The following is a 22,043-nucleotide window of genomic DNA, read 5'->3' as shown; positions in this document are numbered from 1 at the left end:
GGCAATAAATATAAAAGGCATCCTCTTGCTAATTCTGCCTTTTTATCTACATTAGTGTCTATAATGCTAATTTGTTATAGAAATATAAAAAAAAAAAACCAATGTCAGAGCTGCACTGAATCTTGGTGATATCTCATTATGTCACAGGGAAACCTGAGATCCAGAGATGCAGAATTTATCACAGGGGGAAACCAAGAGGGCCATTTAGCCTGGACCCTCACCTTCACTAAGGGTTTCAAGTTTAGGTATTTGAGATCTTCTCCAAATGAGTTTAAAAATGTATGATTGGGGCGCCTGGGTGGCTCAGTGGGTTAAAGCCTCTGCCTTCAGCTCAGGTCATGATCTCAGGGTCCTGGGATCGAGCCCCGCATCGGGCTCTCTGCTCAGCGGAGAGCCTGCTTCCCTTCCTCTCTCTCTCTGCCTGCCTCTCTGCCTACTTGTGATCTCTGTCAAATAAATGAAATCTTTAAAAAAATGTATGATTACTGCATTTTTGTGAGTGTGATGATAGCTTTATTTTGAAAAATAGACACACGTAAAATCCATTGCAATTTTTCTAAGCTTGTTGTCTCATTTCTGTACTTTTTAATATACCAGGAGAAGCCTTGAGGGTGACCTGCACATGATTATCCAGAAAGCTAGTAACAGAACTGACACCAGAACCCAGATTTACTGGCCTGTCCATAGTCAGAGTGCTTTCTGCTGCAACATACTTCTTCATAAGAGCAACTGGCTCTTATGAGTCAAGTAAAGTCATCTTTACCTACAACATTGAATCCTCTGGCCAAAAAGCACCACCCACGCCACATAAACACACTATCTCGGAGCTTATCACCAGGCCTACTCTCCACAATATGTCTTTCCTGTCTGCCATACCCAAGCAAAAAGTTGGCCACAATCTTAGTAACTCCCATTTCTTAAGAATCTCTTATGTGCTATGTACTTTATCTGTGTTCATTCAAATACACAGAACAGTCCTGCATGTTGGGCAATACTATTTTCATTTTACAGATGACTAAACAGGCTAAGAGAGGTTATCTAAGATTATATCTAAGAGGTTAGATGATATCTAAGAGGTTATCTAAGATTATACAGGTAAATAAGTGATATAGCTGGAATTTAAAACCAAATTTATCTGACTACAAAGCCTGTGTTCAGCCCACTTTATCTGGTATTACCCTTCAACTGAGATGCATGATGACTCTGGGAGGATATATATACACGGGCCAAGGCAAAATCACCTTCTTTATAGAGCACTCAGCCTGTCCAGGATTAAACAGTTGGTGGCTGGGATTTAAGAAGCTGACAAACAGTTTCTCTGCAATGTACCCTGTGGGCCAATCCTCAAGTAGAAAATCTTCCTGAAAACCCAGAAGTTACTTACTTGACCAAGTGTCTTATAAGAAGTTCCAGCATCTCTCTGTTCTTTTCAGGTAGCTTATATACCAGGGAATGAATAGCTCCCAGCCGGTAATCCAGGTTGTCAGACTCTGAGAGAGAACAGAGAGAGACAGTTTTGCCTTTTAGGCAACTGGATCAAGCAAACTCTCATATATGTGTGCGTGCACACACACACACACACACACACACACACAATCGGAAACACAGAGAGATGAAAAGAGACAGAGAGATAAACAGGCACAATGAAACAATGGCAAAGAGACACCAAGGAAAAAAAGACATTGAGACAGAGAGAGAGGGAGAAAGACAAAGAGACCAAAAGAGAGATAAAAGACAAAAAGAGAGATAATAACAAAGAAATAGGTCTAGGAGTTTAAAGAGAGAGAGAGAGAGAGAATAGAAAGATGAGAACACAAGACTATCTCTGAGGAAGTCAAAGTTCTAGGTACAGCAGGTTGTTCCTACAGTTTTATATGTAAACTTCCGCTGGAAACCCTCGCCCACCCATCTTTTTGTGGTGCTGGGAGGGGTACTGTTACCTTTGGGTTTATGTGAAAATCCCTGAGACAGTTCAGAGGTCTCAGGTCAGATCAAAGGTCCCTTGCCTCAACAAAAATTCACTATGAGGTCAAGTCTTATCAGTCTTTTTCCTGTACACCACAGAGAGCACAGAGTAGAAGGATCATGTAAAGATAGGGAGGGATACTCATACAGTGGCCTCAGCCAAAACTTTTAATACTTCTTCAGCTGCTGACTTTTGGGGTGATTCTATATGCCTTATTTCCCATGCAATGTTCCACTGCACACTCAATTTTATCATCTAGAAAATATGATTCTAGCATTAACAGATTAGGAGTAATAATTCATAGCACAAATGAGAAGCATTCAAAAAGGCAAAGTTATGAAAAAAATCTAAAACAGCAACTATAATGAAACCATTTTGCTGTTCCCTAGTTATGTGAATTAATGCTCTTGTTCTGACAGAAGAGGTATACTCAGTCAGTAAAGCCCTCACACCTGTAACATCCCTCATGTTAGCCAGTTTTATCCAACCTACTCAACTTATACTTATTTATGGAAAATAATATAACACTTGAGTTAGACAGCAAGCAAGAATACTCTCATTTGGTACTGGACAAAAATCTATGGATATTTTTTCCCTCACTTTTTCTCAAACAGTTTTCTAGGTTTATTGCTAATGAACATTATTAAGAAGCCAAGACAACACAATTAACTAGCAACATAAATACTTACTGGCAGCAGAGACCAGCTCTTTGTGAAGTCTATAGGTCATGACAGGTTCAGAAAGATTCCTGAAATTAATGAAGACTGTAAGTTCCTTTGGGGAAGCCTTGGATTTTCAGTTCTGTGGGCAGCAAGGCTTAAAGTTTCTAATCCCTATAGCTTAGTGTGATTACATATATTTCTCTCTTCACCTGAAACTTTGTCAGAGGAATGCCACTTACTGGTAAATCAATAGAAGACCTGCAAAAGTATAAGCCAATTAGTCCTGCAGGGTCTCTAATTAGTTTCCAAAGGTGAAAGGAGTCACAAACCAGCCCTGAAAAATTCCAAAGTGGACCCAATCTGAATGCTGCTGTAAAGTCCTTGCAGTTTGATAGTTCCTTAGTTTTCAAAGTACTTTCATATCTGTCTTCCTATCTGATCCTTCCAATGATCCTGTGACATGGAGCAGTTATTCAAATCCCAGCTTAATGGAGGAGAAAACTGAGGTCCAACAGATTTCTTTATTTAGTAAAATATATATATATATAGGCTGAGCACCTACAGATACCTGATATTGTGCCAGATATTGGGATCCAAAGATGAGTAAGACAGACCCCCAAACCTCCAAGGAGCTAATAGTCTAGTTGAGAAGAGTGCCATATACAGAATTAACAATGTAAAAGGACCAGTGTGATGATAATATTAGTAAATGCTTCACTGTTCTAAATGATTTGCATATATTTACTAATTTAATCCTCATGACAACACTGTAAGGTAGATATTGTTATTATATCCATTTTATAAATGGGGAAACTGAAGTTCAGAAAAGTTAAATAAGTCATCCAAGACCACACAAAGCCAGTAAGTGGCAGAACTAGGCAGTCTTTCTTGAGTCTATGCTCTTAATCACTATGTTATATGGTCTGACACTACTATTATCATAGTAATCCAGTTGAGAGGTAATAAAGACCTAAACAAACATAGTGGCATCAAAGAAAGAAAGAAATGATAAGGAGAATTATTTAAAAGACATTAAAGACAGAACTTCTTCAATGATTGGGTGTACTGGTAAGGGACAGAGTCATCTGGTTTGTGAGACTGGATAGAATAGAAATGGATTCAGAAGGCAGTAGAGATGTTAAGCCAGAGGGACTTTGGGGGTAGCCAAAGGGACATGTCTACTAGGCAGATGGATGGAATGCCCTTCTAGATCTGAGAAGTAAATATGAAAATCATAAACCTAGGTGAATGTTTAAAACCATGAACATAGGTGAGCAGTTAAAACCACAAGAACAAATACCACTGCTCAAGGAGAGATAACCACCTCATAGCCAAGAGCTACATGAGGCCTTCCAATTATTATTTGTTCAGAATAGTGTATAAAAAAGAGGTGGAATTGTATTAGTTGTCAAAATATAAAAAACTGAGATACCTCACATAAAATCTGCATTTTCTACCTCTATTGAAAAATGGAAAGACCTGGCTATATTGGGCCCATATGGTTATTTGTGGAAATAAATATTATTGCTGATTATATATAAACAAAGGGATCACTATGCAAATACAGGTTCAATATGCAATGTTTTAATATGAAGGTAGTCTGCTTCATTCATTTTTGTGGATATTTGAATTTTCCAACCCTCAAGTATAATAAAAAGAGAGGAGAATCCTGGAAAATATCAGGTAGAAAGTCCATAAAGGAAACTGCTAAAAATGGTCAAAAAAGGTATGAGGAAAGCCGAAAACAAGTGATACAGTAGAATCCAAAAGAGGAGAAAGTATCAGGGAGGCATCATTAACAGCTTCAAATGTTGCAAAGAAATCAAGTAAGGACTGACAATTATACATTGTGGTTAGCACTGAGGGAATCCTAGTGACCTTGGCAAGAGCATTTGCAGTGGAGCAGAGGTGTTGGGACAGTGACTGCAGTAGGTTAAGGAGCAAACTGGGAGGTTAAGAAGTAGAAACCCTGGGACACCTGGATAGCTCAGGTGGTTTAGTGTCTGCCTTTGGCTCAGGTCATGATCCCAGTGTCCTGGGATCAAGTCCAGCATTGGGCTCTTTGCACAGTGAGGAGCCTGCTTCTCCTTCTGCCTGCATTCCCTGTTTATATGCTATCTAACAAATAAATAAATTTTTAAAGTCTAAAAAAAAAAAAAAGAAGTAGAGACCCTGCGTGTAGATTACTTCATGTACTGATGCTTGGATAGGAAGGCATGAATTGTCTCTCTTATTAGGCAGTCTCATCCAAGCTCCTGCCTCCCAATTATCATATACATCATCGGTGATTCACAAATTTTTAACTCAAGCTCAGAATTCTTCTGAGTTCATTCCCATATATTCAATTGCTCACTTAATATCTTGCCCTGATGTCGTCAGACACCCACATTTGACATATCTAAAGTCTATCTTGTCATCTCCCCTGAATCTAGTCTTTTTCTTGTGTTTCTCAAATCAGCAAATATATGGCTACCATTTGGTTATATGGGCCATAAACTTGGAAGTCATTCTTTTATCTCCATCTCTCCTATTCTCATATCTAAATTTATTCCCTAAAAATCTTGAATATGCTTATTTCTACCAATCTACACTGCTAGTTCAAGCAGAAGCATCATCTCTTTCATAGACCACAGCAATGGCCTATTAATTGGTTTCTATCTCTACCTACTTTGATTCCCTCTAATCTGATCTTTATATGTTTTTTTCAAAATGCAAATCTCATCATATAACCTACTGCTTAAAATCTCTCAATTTATTCCCATTCCTTTTAAAATAAATCCAGATCTCAATTCTTATGTCCCATATGACCTTGCATGATCTGGCTCCTAATATCTCTCCCTCCCTCTCTATACTACAGTACTCCACCTATACTGGTACACATAGTTTCTTGAAGGGATCATTCTCTCTTGTGCTTCAAGGCCTTTGTGTATATCTCTGTCTGGAACTGCCTCTTCTCAGCTGACTGTAAGTTATAATTCAAACCTCAGTTCAAAAAACCACCAGAATAAATTAGGTATTCCTATTACACGCCTTCATAACACCTTGCACCTTTTCTTCAGAGCACTTATTATGGTTTGTTATATTTGTATGATTATTTGTTTTTTACTGCTCTCCTAACTGGACTATAACTTTTTTTAAATTTAGAGACCACATCTATTCACAATTGTATGCCTACTGCCTAGTATCATGCTAGGCATAGACTAGATACTCAAGAAATGTTTATTGAATGATTTGGTAAATGGCAGAATGAATTTATTCATTTATGAAAAAACACACAAGGTCAAAGAGATGTGCTTTATAGGAGTATATTTATATGCTGAGAGGAAAGAGCCAGTTGAATAAGAGAGAGTAAAGATATTAGCGAGAGAAGGGATAGTTTTAATGAATCTTAGAACACTGGAAAAATAAAATAAAATTTTAAAAAAAGGAAAGGATAGTTTTAGTTTTTAGGGTACTTTCCTGGAAATGTTGGAGATAAGGGATAAGTTATGTACGTATAACACAGATGAAGAGTCCCCTTTCTGAAAATACTGAAGTATCCGAGAAACCTAAAGGGTGTTAACTGGTTAGTGCATATTAAAGGCCCATACATTAAGTCTTAAGGACAAATCTCTTATTGGAGGTATTGCTCATTTAGGCTTTCAGGCTTGATCTTCCCATCTTTAAAAGGGGTCACACTGCTTATTATGGGATGAGTTGGGAAAGATTTAATGTGGGGAGTTACTTAACCTATATAAATCTTTGAAAAAAATTGACTCCTTTGAAAAAGGCTAGAGACATAGAATCATTTACTCTCACTATTATCATCACCAGTCTTCTAAAAGTATGCATAGTAGATTGCTCTCTGTCTTCACTAATATTACCCAGGCAACTTCAAGAAAGCTGTAGCCCCTGAGGATGGGAAATAGGAAGAAGATGCTCCAATACCAGTGGCCTATATGTCAGAGATACTTAGGTTCAAATAATGTGAGCTGTGAGCATGGATACTACTTAACTGGAAAGTGGTGTCTTTCAATTTCCTCATCTGTAAAATTAGTTATGATCACATACCTTACAGGATTATTGTAAAAAAAAAAACACAAAAAACGATATTGTCAATGTAAGCAACTAGAATACCTTCTAACAACAGTACATTTCTTCTTTGGCAGATGCCAGAGAAATACTCCTGGAAAGAGCATTCATGTTTATATAAAGTTCTAAGATGATACTACAGCAGGAGGTCATTTAACAGTAATATCTGGGACCCAATTTATTTTGGATTAATGATATTCAAGTATCTATCTAAGTACCTAAAGAGTACAATAATTGAAAAAAAGACATTTAGTAAATAATGTATGGCACATACAATTGGACATAAGAATAGAAAGAAATGAATGAGTATATGTCCCCCCCAAAAAATATATGCCCCAAATATTTGTACATAATATAAATTTATGCCAGTGAACTAAATGATCTATTCATCACCACTGTGCATCACCAAATTTTACTGATAAGGTAAATTTTGTTTTCTTATTGCTCTCAATTCCTCAGTTCTAACATTTGTGTAACTGTATTTTCTTATTTTTTATTTCTATTATATGGATGAATGCATAAAACATGACACATAACACAGAAACACAAATATGTTTGTGCAAATGCAATTTAATGTTTCAAAATAGTTATTATTCAACCAAGCATGTTAACAACATTGAATTGTCATAAATACTGATATTATTCATGAGCACATTGTGACGTCATTCTACGCACAATGGCAAAACTTCCATTACTTTAAGGAAAAGCCATTTTTCAATAATAATTCTATTATTTTGATGCTTCATTTGCCTAAATTCCCAAATTAAAGGTTTTCTAATACACATTCTTTTTTGATGGAAATTCTTTTCACTCTTTTTTTTATAGCAAGCTATCCAACCTCCTGAGCTCCTAAGCTATCCAACCACATAAGCTCCAATCTCCACCTAGACAAATTTCATCAACTATGAAAAACAAATTCCCAAATTGTATCAGGCATACCTGAGGTAGAATTTCAAAGAGCTGGTGATTGTCTTAATGTCCCAGTCACTACTATGAAAATCAACGTCTGCTGGGCATTTAGGATCTATTAGAGGAAAAAAAAAATAAAAAGTTAATTTCCAAAAGTTCTTAGTTTTTACCCCTTGCCTGGGTGGCTCAGTTGGTTAAGCAAGTGCCTTTGGCTCAGGTCATCATCCCAGGATCAAGTCCCACGTCGGGATCCCAGCAACACGGGGAGTCTGCTTCTCCCTCTGACCTTCTCCCCTCTCGACCTTCTCCCCCTCATGCTCTCTCTCTTTCTCTCATAAATAAATAAATAAAATCTTTAAGAAAAAAAAAAGAAAAATAAAGTGGGGTGCCCAGGTGGCACATTTGGTTAAGCATCAGACTCTTGGTTTCTGCTTGGGTCATAATCTCAGGGTGGTGGGATAGAGAGCTGGGGTGGGCTCTGTGTTCAGTGCCTCAGAGTCTGCTTGAGACTCTTTCTCTCTCTCTCTCCGCTCCTCCCCAACTTCTCGCTCTAAAGTAAATAAAATCTTTAAAGAAGAAAAAGAAAATACATTATATTAAAAGATAGTCACTCTACCCAGTTTCCAAGAGATGAAAACTTTGTACAACAACCATGTCTTTGATATCTTAAAAATTCCCTTGCATTTCACTCAGGCATGTAAGACGTTTGGAAGTCATGTCTTCCAACCACACAAGGAAAAAAGTATAAGAAACCAAAAATCAACTCCTCTTAGATCCATCAGAGATCTGAGGTCACACAACAAACTACTGTCCTCAAAACTGAAGAGAGAGGGCGCCTGGGTGACTCAGCGGGTTAAAGCCTCTGCCTTCGGCTGGGGTCATGATCTCAGGGTCCTGGGATCGAGCCCCGCATCGGGCTCTCTGCTCAGCGGGGAGCCTGCTTCCCCCTCTCTCTCTGCCTGCTTGTGATCTCTGTCTGTCAAATAAATAAATAAAATCTTTAAAACAAAAACAAAACAAAAACAAAAACTGAAGAGAGAGACTGGGAGATCCAGAAAATCGAAATTTACTGGAGGAGAAGCCCAGGAGCAGAAAACTCTTTGGGAACAGTACAAGGTTAGGAAAACCTAACCTACAGTTGATTTTCTAGAGGCTCAGTGGATAAGTTTGAGAGTTAAAAATTCTAAGGGGTCCGGTCCTGGGGTACCTGCACACTTCTGTGAATTTTGCCTCCAGGTGCCCTATGAGGTTCTCACAGTGAAGATCTAAGAACAATTCACTCACGTTTCTGGGCTCTTTCTTTCTTTCTTTCTTTCTTTCTTTCTTTCTTTTTTTTTTCAGGTTTCAAGAGAGCACAAGCAGGGGGAGCAGCAGAGGGAGAAAGGAGAGAGAGAAGGAGCCTGATGTGGGGCTTCATCCCAAGACCCTGGGGTCATCACCTGAGCTGAAGGCAGATGCCAAATGACTGAGCCACCAAGACGCCCCTTCATGCTTCTTTTTAATAAAAGGATAAGAACCATACAATTCTCTCAATAGATGCAGAAAAAAGCATTGACAAAATATAGCATCCTTTCTTGATAAAAACTCTGCAGTGTAGGGACAGAAGTAACATACCTCAATATCATAAAAACCATATGGGAAAAACCCACAGTGAATATCATTCTTAATGGAGAAAAACTGAGAGGTTTTCCCCTAAAGTCAGGAGCACAACAGGGATGTCCACTTTCACCACTGTTGTTCAACATAGTACTAGAAGTCCTAGCTTCAGCAATCAGAAAATCAAGAGAAATAAATGGCACCCAAATCAGCAAAGAAGAAGTCAAATTCTCACTTTTCACCAGAAAATAGCTATGCTGGTGGATCCCAGCTATTTCAGACCTGGATCCTGTTATATACATAGGAAAGAGGGATGTGATCTTATAAAAGGGTAGAGACTACTTTAGCAGCATAAAGTAAATTCATCTGTGAACTATTGGTTCTCCTTGGATTCAAATTACATCAAGATTATTAATAACATTTATAACCCTGAAGCAATAATTCTATGTCAGCAAATTTACCCAAAGTATATATCGGAACAGACTCATCTACAAATATGTCATCACAAAAAAGGAAAAAAAGTTAAATGCTCAATAATAAGGAAGTTATCTGATAAATATTGGTTCTTTTATTTACCATAATTTTATGTACCCATTAAAATATTTACAAAGTATTTTTAACCATATGTGAAATGCATATGTCAAGATAATGTTGTTGGCCATCTAAGTCGCCCTACACATCCTCTAGAAAACATGGAATGAAGAGAAAAACAGGGTTACACAAAGCCATGTCCTCCACATAACAGAAACATAGAGAATACCCAAATTCCAAATCAATTGAAGATAGGAATATAAACACTAAATCCCAGGGAGCTATCACTAATATTCCTTCTCCACAAACATTTGCAGAGAGCAAGCAAAATGCCAGCAAAATTTCATTCATAAGAAAATAAGAGGTCTGGACTAAAATTAATCTAAAACCAGCACCAGAAAGACAAAGTCTAAACAAAGTATAAAAATACTGAAAAATAGAGCAAATCAGAGCACTTGTGGAAGAGTGCTCTAAGTGATCTTCAAAAAGAAGTCATGGAAAGGTATTGTTCCTAGGAAAGGAAAGGGCAAAACATAATGAAAGACATCAGCCAAAGGGAAGTGAAGCAAAAGATAAAAATTTAGCAATGGGCAAAGATCTACCAGGAAAATGCAATCAATATCAGACAAAGTAGATTTCAAGCCCAAAAGTACTAAATGAGACAAAGAACACTTTTTAATGCTAAAAGCCATAGTCAAAATGAAATTAAAACAGATCAAATAACATGGCAACCAACTTTATAAAGCAAAAATACAGGATATAAAAGGAGTCAACAATAGGGACTTCCAGAGGAGAAGGAGGACTCTAAACTCACCTCTCCCAAGGATACAACTAGATAACAATTGCACAGAGCAAACAACCCAGAAAAAGACCCAGAGACTGGCGGAATAACTCCATAACTAAATGTAGAGAAGAAGACACACTGAAAAGGGTAAGAAAGGCAAGGATTTTGTGGGAACATAAAACCTATGGGTCTGAATGCTGGAAGGAGGGAGCTGCAGGCTCAGAGGGGAGCAAGAAACAGACTAGCACACTGTGGAGCCTACAAAGGAAAAGAAATCCCCAGGGAATTTGGCTTTGAAAATCAGAGGGGCAGAATTTTGCAAGTGGTTATGGCCAGCAGGACTTAAAACCTGGAGCTACAAAAATCAGCAGGCTCTGAGAAGAAAATAGGAAACTGAGCCCCTTTCCTTAGAGACAGCACAGCAAACAGCTCATGGAGATACAGATTGGAAGCAGCAGTTTGAAAGGTACCTGGGGCTTACAGGAGAGAGAATTAGTTACTAATCTCAGAGTTCATTTGAGGGACTTCTCCAGGAACAAAGGAGCTGGCAGGTGACATTTAGCTTCCCAGTCCAAATTCACAAATGCACAGCCACGTGTGGGAACTATTGCAGCACCAGCACTCACTATCTAACATGCTTACACCAGAGCACACGTCCCTAGCCAGACCTCCCTCAGTCCCAGTGCTACAGATCCCCTTGCCTAGAAGACACATGCAAACCTTGCCAACCCTGGATCAGTCAATCTCTCAGAGAGGATGTGCAAAACTTGTTAAAACTGCACCTGCTGCCCACCATGAGGTATGGAGCAGCCAGCCCCAGTCTCTGTGGCAGATGTGCATCCCCAGTGGAGGAGGGCCAGTGTGAACAGTTTTTGGCACTGTGCCCCTATCAGTCCACTTGAGTTTTGTGCAGTGGCCTTGGCCAGTTCCAGGCTCCACAGTGGCTGAGTATCTCCTATGGTGGAAGACAAGTGCCACCTAGTACAAAGTACACACTCTGACCACTACTTTCTAGAACAATAGGTATAGGTGACTCTCCTAAAACACAGAAACTGACACAGAGAGGTAGGCAAAATGAAGAGACAGAAGGATATATCATAAATGAAGGAACAGGGCAAAACCACTATAAGAGACCAAAGCAAAAAGGATCTAAGTAACAAGCCTGATAGAGAATTTGAAATAATGATCATAAAGATACTCGCTTGACTTGAGAAAAGAGTGGAGGACATCAGTGATATCCTTAATATAGGGGGGGGGGGAAACAGAGATGAAGAAAACAATAAATGAAATTAGGAATACAATTGATAGAATAAATAGCAGGCTGCAGAGGAATGAATTAATGACCTAGAAGACACAGTAATGTAAAGTAAATAAAGATGAACGAATGAGAGAAAACATAATTATGCAAGATGAGAATACACATAGAGAAACTGGTCACTCTAGCAAGGATAACATTCACACTATAGGCATCCTAGAAGGAAAAGACAGAGAAAAGGGCCAGGACATTTATTTCAAAGAAATAATACCTGTAAATGTCCCTAATCTGGGGAAGGAAAAGGATATCCAAATTCAGAAGGCACAGAGATCCACCAAAACACATAGTAATTAAAATGGAAAAAAGTAGTGATGAAGAAAAAGAAAATTTAAATTAGCAAGAGAAAAGAAGATAGTTACATAAAAAGGTAAATGCATAGGGCCATGAACAGATTTTTCAACAGAAACCTTATAAGCAAGAAGAGAGTGGCAAGATATAGTCAAAGTGTTACAAGGGAAAAATCTACAGCCAAGAATATCCAGCAAGGCTATCATTCAAAGTAGAAGGAGAGATAGAGTTTCTTAGATAAAAAAGAACTACAGAAGTTTTTGACTACTAAACCAACCTTACAAGAAATATTAAAAGGGCCACTTTGAGTGGAAAGTAAAGATGAAAAGTGAGAGTATGAAAAGAAGGAAACACAAAAGCAGTAAAAATAAGTAATCCTGTAAAAAAAAAAAAAGTAAAGGGAGTCACAAAATAAAAAGATATAAAATATAACAAAATGTACCTAAAATGGGGTGAGGGGAGTGCAGATGAGCAAAGAAAGGTTTCAAATGTAAGTGACCATCAACTAAATATAAACTGCTACAGGCAGAAGATGTTATATACAAACCTAATGGTAACTATGAATCAAAAACCATTAGTAGATATGTAAAAAAGAGAAAGAAAACCAAGAAACCATGAAAGATAGAGTAGTAATACTTCTATCAGACAAAATAGACTTAAAAACAAAATCTATAAAAACAAAGAAGGAAATTATGTAATAATAAAGGGGAAAATTCAATGAGAAGATATAACCATTGTAAGTGTTTATGCACACAATATCGGATAACCCACGTACATAAAACAGTTAATGAAAAACCTAAAAGAACTTATATATAGTAATACAATTATTGTAGGGGAATTTAAAACCCAATTACATCAATGGGGAGATCAGCCAAACTCTGTTTGGCTTTAGGAAGGAAATAGTGGCTATGAATGACACACTGGACCAGACAGACTTAACAGATATATTCAAAACATTCCATCCTAAAACAGCAAAATACACATTCTTTTCAAGTGCACCTGAAACATTCTCCAGAATAGATGACATAAAACAGGCCTCAACAAATACAAAATGACTGAAAGCATACCATGTATCTTTCCTGACCACAACATTATGAAACTAGAAATCAACAAGAAAATTTAGGAAAGACCACAAATACATAGAAGTTAAACAACATGCTACTAAAAAATGAATGGGTCAACCAGGAAATCAAAGAAGAAATTAGAAAATACATGGAAAAATGAAATTGCAAAGACAACTGTCCAAAACCTTTAGGATGCAGCAAAAACAATACAGGTCTACCTCAAGAGACAAGAAAAATCTCAAATAAACAACCACGTTACCCCTAAAGGAGCTAGGAAAAGAAAAACTAAACCTCAAACCAGCAGAAAGAAAGAAACTATAAAGATTGTAGAAGAAATAAATGATGTAGAAACTTATAAAAAAAAGAACTTATCAATGAATCAGGAGCTGAGTCTGTGAAAAGATAAATAAAATTCATAAGCCTCTGGCTAAACTCATCAAAAAAAGAAAGGGAGATATAGAGAGGACCAAAATAAATAAAATTACATATGAAAGAGGAGAAATAACCAAAACCACAGAAATACAAACAATTGTAAGAAATTATTATGAAAAACTCTATTCCAACAAATTGAAAAACATAGAGGAAATGGATAAATTCCTAGAAACATTTAACCCACCAAAAGTGAAGCAAGAAGAAATAGAAAATTGAATAGATGGATATCAGCAAGGAGATCAAATCAGTAATCCAAAAAAAAAAAAAAAACACCAAAAAACAAAAAACAAACACCTGACAAACAAAAAGTCCAGGACCAGATGACATTATAGTTGAATTCTATCACACATATACCTATTCTTCTCAAACTATTCCAAAATATAGAAGAGGAAAATTTAAAAAAAAAAAACAAATACTTCCAAATTCATTCTATTAGACCAGCATTACCCTGATGCAAAAACCTGAATAAAGACAAAAAAAAAAAAAAACCCACAAAACACAGGGAACTATAGGCCAAGATCCTTGATGAACATAGATGGAAAATTCCTCAACAAGATACTATCAAAAAGAATCCAACAATATATTAAAAAAAAATCATTCACCACGATCAAGTGGGATTTATTCCCAGGATGCAAGTGTGATTCAATATTTGCAAATCAATCAACATGATGCATCACACCAATAAGAAAAAGTTTAAAACCATATAATCATTTCAATAGATGCAAAAAAAGCACTTGACAGGGGCCCCTGGGTGGCTCAGTCATTAAGCAACTGCTTTCAGCTCAGGTCATGATCCCAGGGTCCTGGGATGGAGCCCCGCATCAGGCTTCCTGCTCTGTGGGAAGCCTGCCTCTCTCTCTCCCAACCCCCCCCCCCCGCTTGTGTTCCCTCTCTCACTGTGTCTTTCTCTGTCAAATAAGTAAATAAATATTTTTTTTAAAAAAAAAGCATTTGACAAAGTACATCCATTCAGGATAAAAACCTTCAACAACGTAGGTTTAGAGGGAACATGCCTCAACATAAAAAAAAGGGTGTATATGAAAAACTCACAGCAAACACCACACTCAATGGAGAAAAACTAAGAGCTATTCCCTCTAAGGTCAGAAAGAAGACAAGGATGTCCACTCTCACCACTTATATTCAACATAGTACTGGAAATCCTAGCAACAGCAATCACATAACACAAAGAAACAAAATGCATCCAAATTAGTAAGGAAAATGTAAAACTTTCATCATGTCATTGCAAATGACAAGATACTCAAGATAGAAAACCTTAAAGACTCACCAAAAAACTACTAGAAGTGGTAAATGAATTCAGTAAAGTCATAAGATACAAAATCACTGTGAAGAAATGTATAGCATTTCTATACACTAATGATGAAGCAGCAGAAGGAGAAATTAAGAGAAAAATCTCATTTACAATTGCACCAAAAATAATAAGATACCTAGGAATAAACCTAGCCAAAGAGGTGAAAGACCTGTCCTCTGAAAACTATAAAGTGCTGGTGAAAGAAACGGAAGATGACACAGGAAATGGAAAGACATTCCATGTTCATAGATTGGAAGAAAAAATATTGTTAAAATATGCTCTTATTTTATATTTTTATATATATCTACATATTATATCTATAATATATGTTTATATATACACACACACACACACACACACACACTACCCAAAGCAATCTACACATTCAAAGCAATCCCTATCAAAATGCCAACAGCATTGTTCCCAGAGCCAGTACAAAAATCCTAAAATTTATATGGAACCAGAAAAGACTTTTACTAGTGAAAACAATCTTGAAAAATAATGGCAAAGCTGGAGGCATCACAATTCCAGACTTCAAGTTATATTATAAAGCTGTACTAATAAAAACATTATGGTATTGGCACAAAAATAGACACACAGATCAATGTAACAGAAGAGATAACCCAAGAACAAACCCACAATTATATGGTCAATTAATCTTCAACAAAAGAGGAAAGAATATCTAATGGGCAAAAGACAGTCTGTTTCACAAATTTTATTGGGAGAGCTGGACAGCTATATGCAAAAGAATGAAACTGGACCACTTTCTTTAGTATACACAAAAACAAATTCAAAGTGGATGAAAGACCCAGATGTGAGACTGAAACCATAAAAATACTAGAAGAGAGCACAGGCAGTAATCTCTCTGTATTAGTATTTTTCCTAAATAGTCTCCTGAGACAAGGGAAATAAAAGCAAAAATAAACTATTGGGATTACAACAAAATAAAAAGCTTTTGCATAGCCACAAAACAATCGCCTTAAAAGCAAATTACAGACTCGAAGAAGATATTTGCAAATGACATATCTGATAAAGAATTAGTATCCAAAATATATGCAGAACTTATAAATTTGAATATGGAAAAAACAAATAATCCAATTAGAGATGGGCAGAAGATATGAACAGACCTTTCTCCAACAAAGACATAGACGATGAACAGAAAGATGTTCAACATCATTCATCATCAGGGAAATCTAAATAAAAAGTACAATGAGGGGGACGCCTGGGTGGCTCAGTTGGTTGAGCAGCTGCCTTCGGCTCAGGTCATGATCCCAGCATCCTGGGATCGAGTCCCACATCGGGCCCCTTGCTCGGCAGGGAGCTTGCTTCTCCCTCTGCCTCCGTCTGCCAGTGCTCTCTCTCTCTCTCTAACAAATAAACAGGTAAAATCTTAAAAAAAAAAAAAAGTACAATGAGGGTCAAATAATCTTCGACAAAGCAGGAAAAAATATACAGTCAAAATATATAGTCAAAAAATATACAGTCAAAAAATATACAGTGGAAAAAAGACAGTCAAAACCAATCCAAAAAGACTAGGAAGGTAGCTGTTTTTTGAAATGCGCAGAAACTAAACCAACACCACAAGGAACATTAAGAATGAGGAACTATGATGCAACTAAAGGAAGTACTGGTAGGCTACCCTAAAAAAACATGGAGATCTATGGATCTCTGAAATGGAGATATATGCAAAAAAAATAGTAATTCAAAATAATCACCTTAAAGAAGCCCAGTCAGTTATAGGAAAGCAAATGTAGACAATTAGAGGAAATCAGGGAAAAAATGAGAAGCTCAGCAAAGAGAAACCATAGAAAAAGAACCAAACAGAAATTTTGGAGGTTAGAAAACAATGAATGAAATGAAAACCTCAATAGAGAGCCTCAAAAGTAAATCAGATCAAGAAAAAGGAAAGAAGCAGTGATCCTGAAAACAAGTCATTTGAAATTATCCAGTGAGAGGGGCAAAAAGAAAAAAAAAAAAAAAAAAAGAAAGCCTAAAGAACTTATAGAACTCCCATCAAGTGAACCAATATACACAATATGTACCAAAAGGAGGAGACAGAAAGAAAGGAACAGGAAATCTATTTAAAGAAATAATGTCTAGGTACACCTGGGTGGCTCAGTTGGTTAAGTGTCTGTCTTCGGCTCAGACTGAGCCCCACTTGGGATCTCTCTTCAGTGGGAAGCCTGCTTTTCCCTCTCTCTCTGCATGCCACTCTACCTATTTGTGATCTTTCTCTCTCTGTGTCTGTCAAATAAATAAGTAAAATCTTTTAAAAAATAAATATTTTAAGAAAAAATGTCCAAAGAAGTCCCAAATACAAGGAGGAAAACAGACATCCAAATTCATGGGGTCCAAAATTCCCCCCCAAAAATAAACAGAACAAGACCAAAATGAAACACATTAAAATTAAATTGAAAAATGTTAAAGAGATACTTTTGGAAGCAGGAAGAGAAAAACAAATTTTCACGTACAAATTAGCCTTCATAAGACTATGGGCAGATTTCTCAGCAGAAACCTTGTGGGCCATAAAAGGAATAGGATGATATATTGAAAGTGCTAAAAGAAAAAAATACTGCCAAAGAAGAATATTATACCCCATAAAACTGTGCAAAAATGAAAAAGAGATAGACTGTCCTAACAAAGAGCACTTAACTGTGCCAACCAGCTACCCCTATTTATTTATTTTTTAGTTTTAATTTTAATTCACTTTTTTTTTTTTACTTCCAACATGACAAGATGGAGGAATTCACTCCAAAAGAAAGAACAGGAAGAATGATGGTCATAGCTTTAATCAGTACAGATATAAGTAAGATGTCTGAACTATAATTTTAAACAATAATTATAAGGATATTACCTGGGCTTGAAAAAAGGAGTTAAATCTAGTCAGGCTGAAATTAAAAAGGCTATAACCTAGATGCAGCTGAATGGATGTCAGAACAATGAGGCTGGACAAAGCAGAAGAATGAATCAGTGATATGAAAGATAAAATTATGAAAAAAGATGAAACTGAAAAGAAGAGGGAAACAAAGATCATGAAGGTAGACTTAGGGAATTTAGCAACTTATTTTTTTTTGAAGATTTTATTTATTTGACAGAGATAGACACAGCAAGAGAGGGAACACAAGCAGGGGGAGTGGGATATGGAGAAGCAGGATTCCCGCTGAGCAAGGAGCCCGATGCGGGACTCAATCCCAGGACCCTGGGATCATGACCTGAACCAAAGGTAGCCGCTGAATGACTGAGCCACCCAGGCACCCCAACTTAGCAACTTATTAAAATGGAATAACATTCCAGTGAATTCTGGAATTCCAGAAGATGAAGAGAGACATAAAGGGCCAGAAGGTTTATTAAAGTAAATTATAGCTGAAAACTTCCCTAACCGGGGGAAGGAAAAAGAATCCAAGAAGCACAAAGAATTCCCATTAAATTAAAAAAAGGTGAGCCATTGCCAAGTTATATAATAGTCAAATTTGCAAAATGCACAGAAAAGGAAGGAATCCTGAATGCAACAAGGGGGAAAAGGTCCTTAACCTATAGGGAAAGACAGATCAGGTTTGCAGCAGATCTCTCCACAGAGACTTGGCAGGCAAGAAGAGAATGGCAGGATATATTCAAGGTGCTGATTGAGAAAAACATTTAGTCAAGAAGACTTCATCCAGCAAGGTTGTCATTCAGAATAGAATGAGAGATAAAGAGTTTCTCAGACAAAAACAAAACAAAACAAAACAAAACAAAAACTAAAGGAATTTGTTGTGACCACTTAACAAGTCTTGGAAGAAATATAAAGAGGTATTCTTTAAGTGTGTGTGTGGGGGAAACAAAAGCAACAAAGACTATAAAGGAACAGAGAACATCACCATAAACACCAACTTTACAGGTAACACAATGGCACTAAATTCATAGCTTACAATAATCACTCAATGTAAATGGACTAAATGCTCCAATCAAAAGAAATAGGGATTCAAAAATGGATAAAAAAATTAAACAAGATCCATCTATAAGCTGCCTACAGGAGACAGATATTAGACCTAAAATCACGTGCAGATTGAAAGTGAGAAGATGGAGAACCATCTATCATGTTAATGGATGTCAAAAGAAAACCAGGATAACCATATTTATATCAGACATATTAGATTTTAAAACAAATTTCTGCACTTTTTAAAATAAAGGCTAACAACAAATGAAGAAGGGTATTATCTCATAATTAAGGGGTCTATCCATCCAGAAGATCTAACAATTGTAAATACTTATGCCTCCAACAAGGAAGCATATAAATATATAAATCAATTAATAAGAAACACAAAGAAACTCCTTGATAATAATACAATAAGAGTAGGGGACTTTGACACCCCACTTACAGCAACGGACAGATCATCAAAGCAGACAATCAATAAGGAAAGAATGGCTTTGAATGGCACACTGGACCAGATGGAGTTGAGGAATATATTCAGAGCACTTCATCAGAAAGCAAAACAGACACTATTTTCGAGTGCACATGAAACATTCTCCGGAATAGATCACATGCTAAGTCACAAAACAACCATCAACAAGCACAAAAAAGTTGAGATCATAGCATGCATATTTTTAGGCCAAAGTGCTATGAAACCTGAAGTCAACTAAAAGAAAAAAAAATATGAAGCGACTATAAATACATGGAAGTTAAAAAACTTTGTACTAATGAATCAGGGTTTAATCATGAAATTAAAGACAAAATAAAAAAGTACATGGAACCAAATGAAAATAAGAATATGACAGTCCAAAACCTTTGTGATGCAGCAAAGGCAGTCCTAAGAGGGAAGTATATTGTAATACAGGCCCACCTCAAGAGGCAAGGGAAGTCTCAAATACACATCCTAATCTTACACCTAAAGGAGCTAGAAAAGGAACAGTAAATAAAACTTAAAAGCAGAAGAAAAAGGGAAGTAGTAAATATTAAAGCAGAAATAAATGTTAACAAACATGCTAACAAACAAAAACTCCCAGTACAATAGATAAACAAAACTGAGAGCTCGTTCTTTGAAAGAATAACAAGCTTGATAAACTTATAGCCAGATTTATTGAAAACAAAAGAGAAAGGACCCAAACAAAATCACAAAAGACAGAGGATAGATCACAACAAACACCATACAAATACAACAATTATAAGAGACTATTATGAAAAAATTATATGCCAACAAAATGGGCACTCTGAAAGAAATGAACAAATTCCTAGAAACATACAATCTACCAAAACTGAAACAGGAAAAATAGAAACAATTAACAGACCCATAACCAACAAAGAAATCGAATCAGTAATAAAAAATCTCCTAACAAACAAAAGTCCAGGGCCACATGCCTTCCCAGGGAAATTCCACCAGACATTTAATGAAGAGTTAACACCTATTTTTCTCAAACTATTCCAAAAAATAGAAATGGAAGGAAAATTTCCAGACTCATTCTATGAAGTCATCATTAACTTGATTTCAAAAACAAAGACCCAACTAAAAAGAACTAACAGGCCAATATTCCCAATGAATATGGATATAAAAAATTCTCAACAAGACACTAGCAAATCAAATCCAACAGTACATTAAAATAATTATTCACCACGATTAAGTGGGATTTATTCCTGAGTTGCAAGGCTGGTTCAATATTTGCAAATCAATCCAACATACTATACCACATTAATAAAATAATGGATGAGAACAATTTGAACCATTTAATAGAGGCAGAAAAAGCATTTGACAAAATACAGCACTCAATCTCAATAAAAACCCTCAACAATGTAGGGATAGATGGAACATACTTCAACATCATTAAGGCCATCTACCAAAAAACCACAGCTAATATCACCCTAAATGGGGAAAATTGAGAGCCTTTCTTCAATAGTCAGGAATAAGACAAGAATGTCTACTCTCACCATTTCTATTTAACACAGTACTAGGAGTCTCAGTCTCAGCATTCAGACAATAAAAAGAAATAAAAGGCATTAAAATTGGCAAAAAAAGTTTGCTATTTGTAGATGGCATGATACTCTATATCAAAGACTTGAAAGACTCCACCAAAAAATTGCTAGAATTGATACATGAATTTAGTGAGGGTGCAGGATAAAAAAATATATATATACAGAAATTTGTTGCATTTCCATACACCAATAATGAAGCAGCTGAAAAAGAAACCAAGAAATTAATCCCATTTACAATTGCACCCAAACCCATAAGATACCTAGCAATAAACTTAACCTAAGAGGTAAAAGACCTGTACTCTGAAAACTGTAAAACACTGATGAAAGAAATTGAATATAAAACAAAGAAAGGGGAAAATGTTACATGCTCATGGACTAGAAGAGCAAATATTGTGAAAAATCTAAATTACATAAAGTGATCTATACATTTAATGAAATCCCTATCAAAATAACAGGATTATTCACAGAGTTAGAGTAAACCATCCTAAAATTTTTGTAGAGCTACAAAAGACCCCAATTAGCCAAAGTGATCTTGAAAAAGAAAAGAAGCTGGAGGTATCACAATTCTGAATTTCAAGCTATATTATGAAGTTGTACACATCAAGACAGAATAATACTGGCAGACACACAGATAAATGGAACAGAATGGAAAACCCAGAAATGGACCCAAAACTATACGGTCAATTAATCTTTGACAAAGCAGGAAAGGCTATCCAATGAAAAAATGACAGACTCTTCAACAAACAGTGTTGGGAAAACTGGACAGTGACACAAAGAACAATGCAACTGGACCACTTTCTTACACTATACACAAAAATAAACTCAAAATGGATGAAAGACCTAAATGTGAGATAGGAATCCATCAAAATCCTAGAGGATGACACAGGCAGCAATTTCTTTGACCTCAGCTGTAGCAACTTCTTATTAGACACACTGTCAGAGGCAAGGGAAACAAAAGCAAAAATGAACTATTGGGACATCATCAAGATAAAAAACTTTTGCACAGTGAAGGAAATAATCAACAAAACTATAAAGCAGCCTACGGAATGGGAGAAGATATTTGCAAATGACATATCTGATAATGGGTTAGTATCTAAAATCTCTAAGTAACTTATCAAACTAAACACCCAAAAAACAAATAATCCAGTTAAAAAATAGGCAGAAGACACAAA

The 22,043-nt window shown here is 36.4% G+C and overlaps 1 protein-coding gene across 1 annotated transcript in view; it reads right to left on the bottom strand.

Annotated features, from left to right (window-relative positions):
* The window catches only part of OPHN1 (oligophrenin 1), a gene marked incomplete at its 5' end in the record, with an annotated part of 228,896 nt that overhangs the window by 17,279 nt on the left and 189,574 nt on the right, over positions 1-22,043 (bottom strand). Inside the window, 3 exons of the mRNA XM_080795513.1 lie at positions 1,385-1,490; positions 2,656-2,714; positions 7,639-7,723. Of these exons, the coding sequence (XP_080651639.1) occupies positions 1,385-1,490; positions 2,656-2,714; positions 7,639-7,723 (250 nt within the window). The remainder of the gene's footprint in view (positions 1-1,384; positions 1,491-2,655; positions 2,715-7,638; positions 7,724-22,043) is intronic.

The sequence above is a fragment of the Martes martes genome (assembly GCF_963455335.1).
Source record: "Martes martes genome assembly, chromosome: X".
In the NCBI taxonomy this organism is placed as follows: Eukaryota; Metazoa; Chordata; class Mammalia; order Carnivora; family Mustelidae; genus Martes; species Martes martes.
This window is presented reverse-complemented; position numbering and strand designations above follow the sequence as displayed.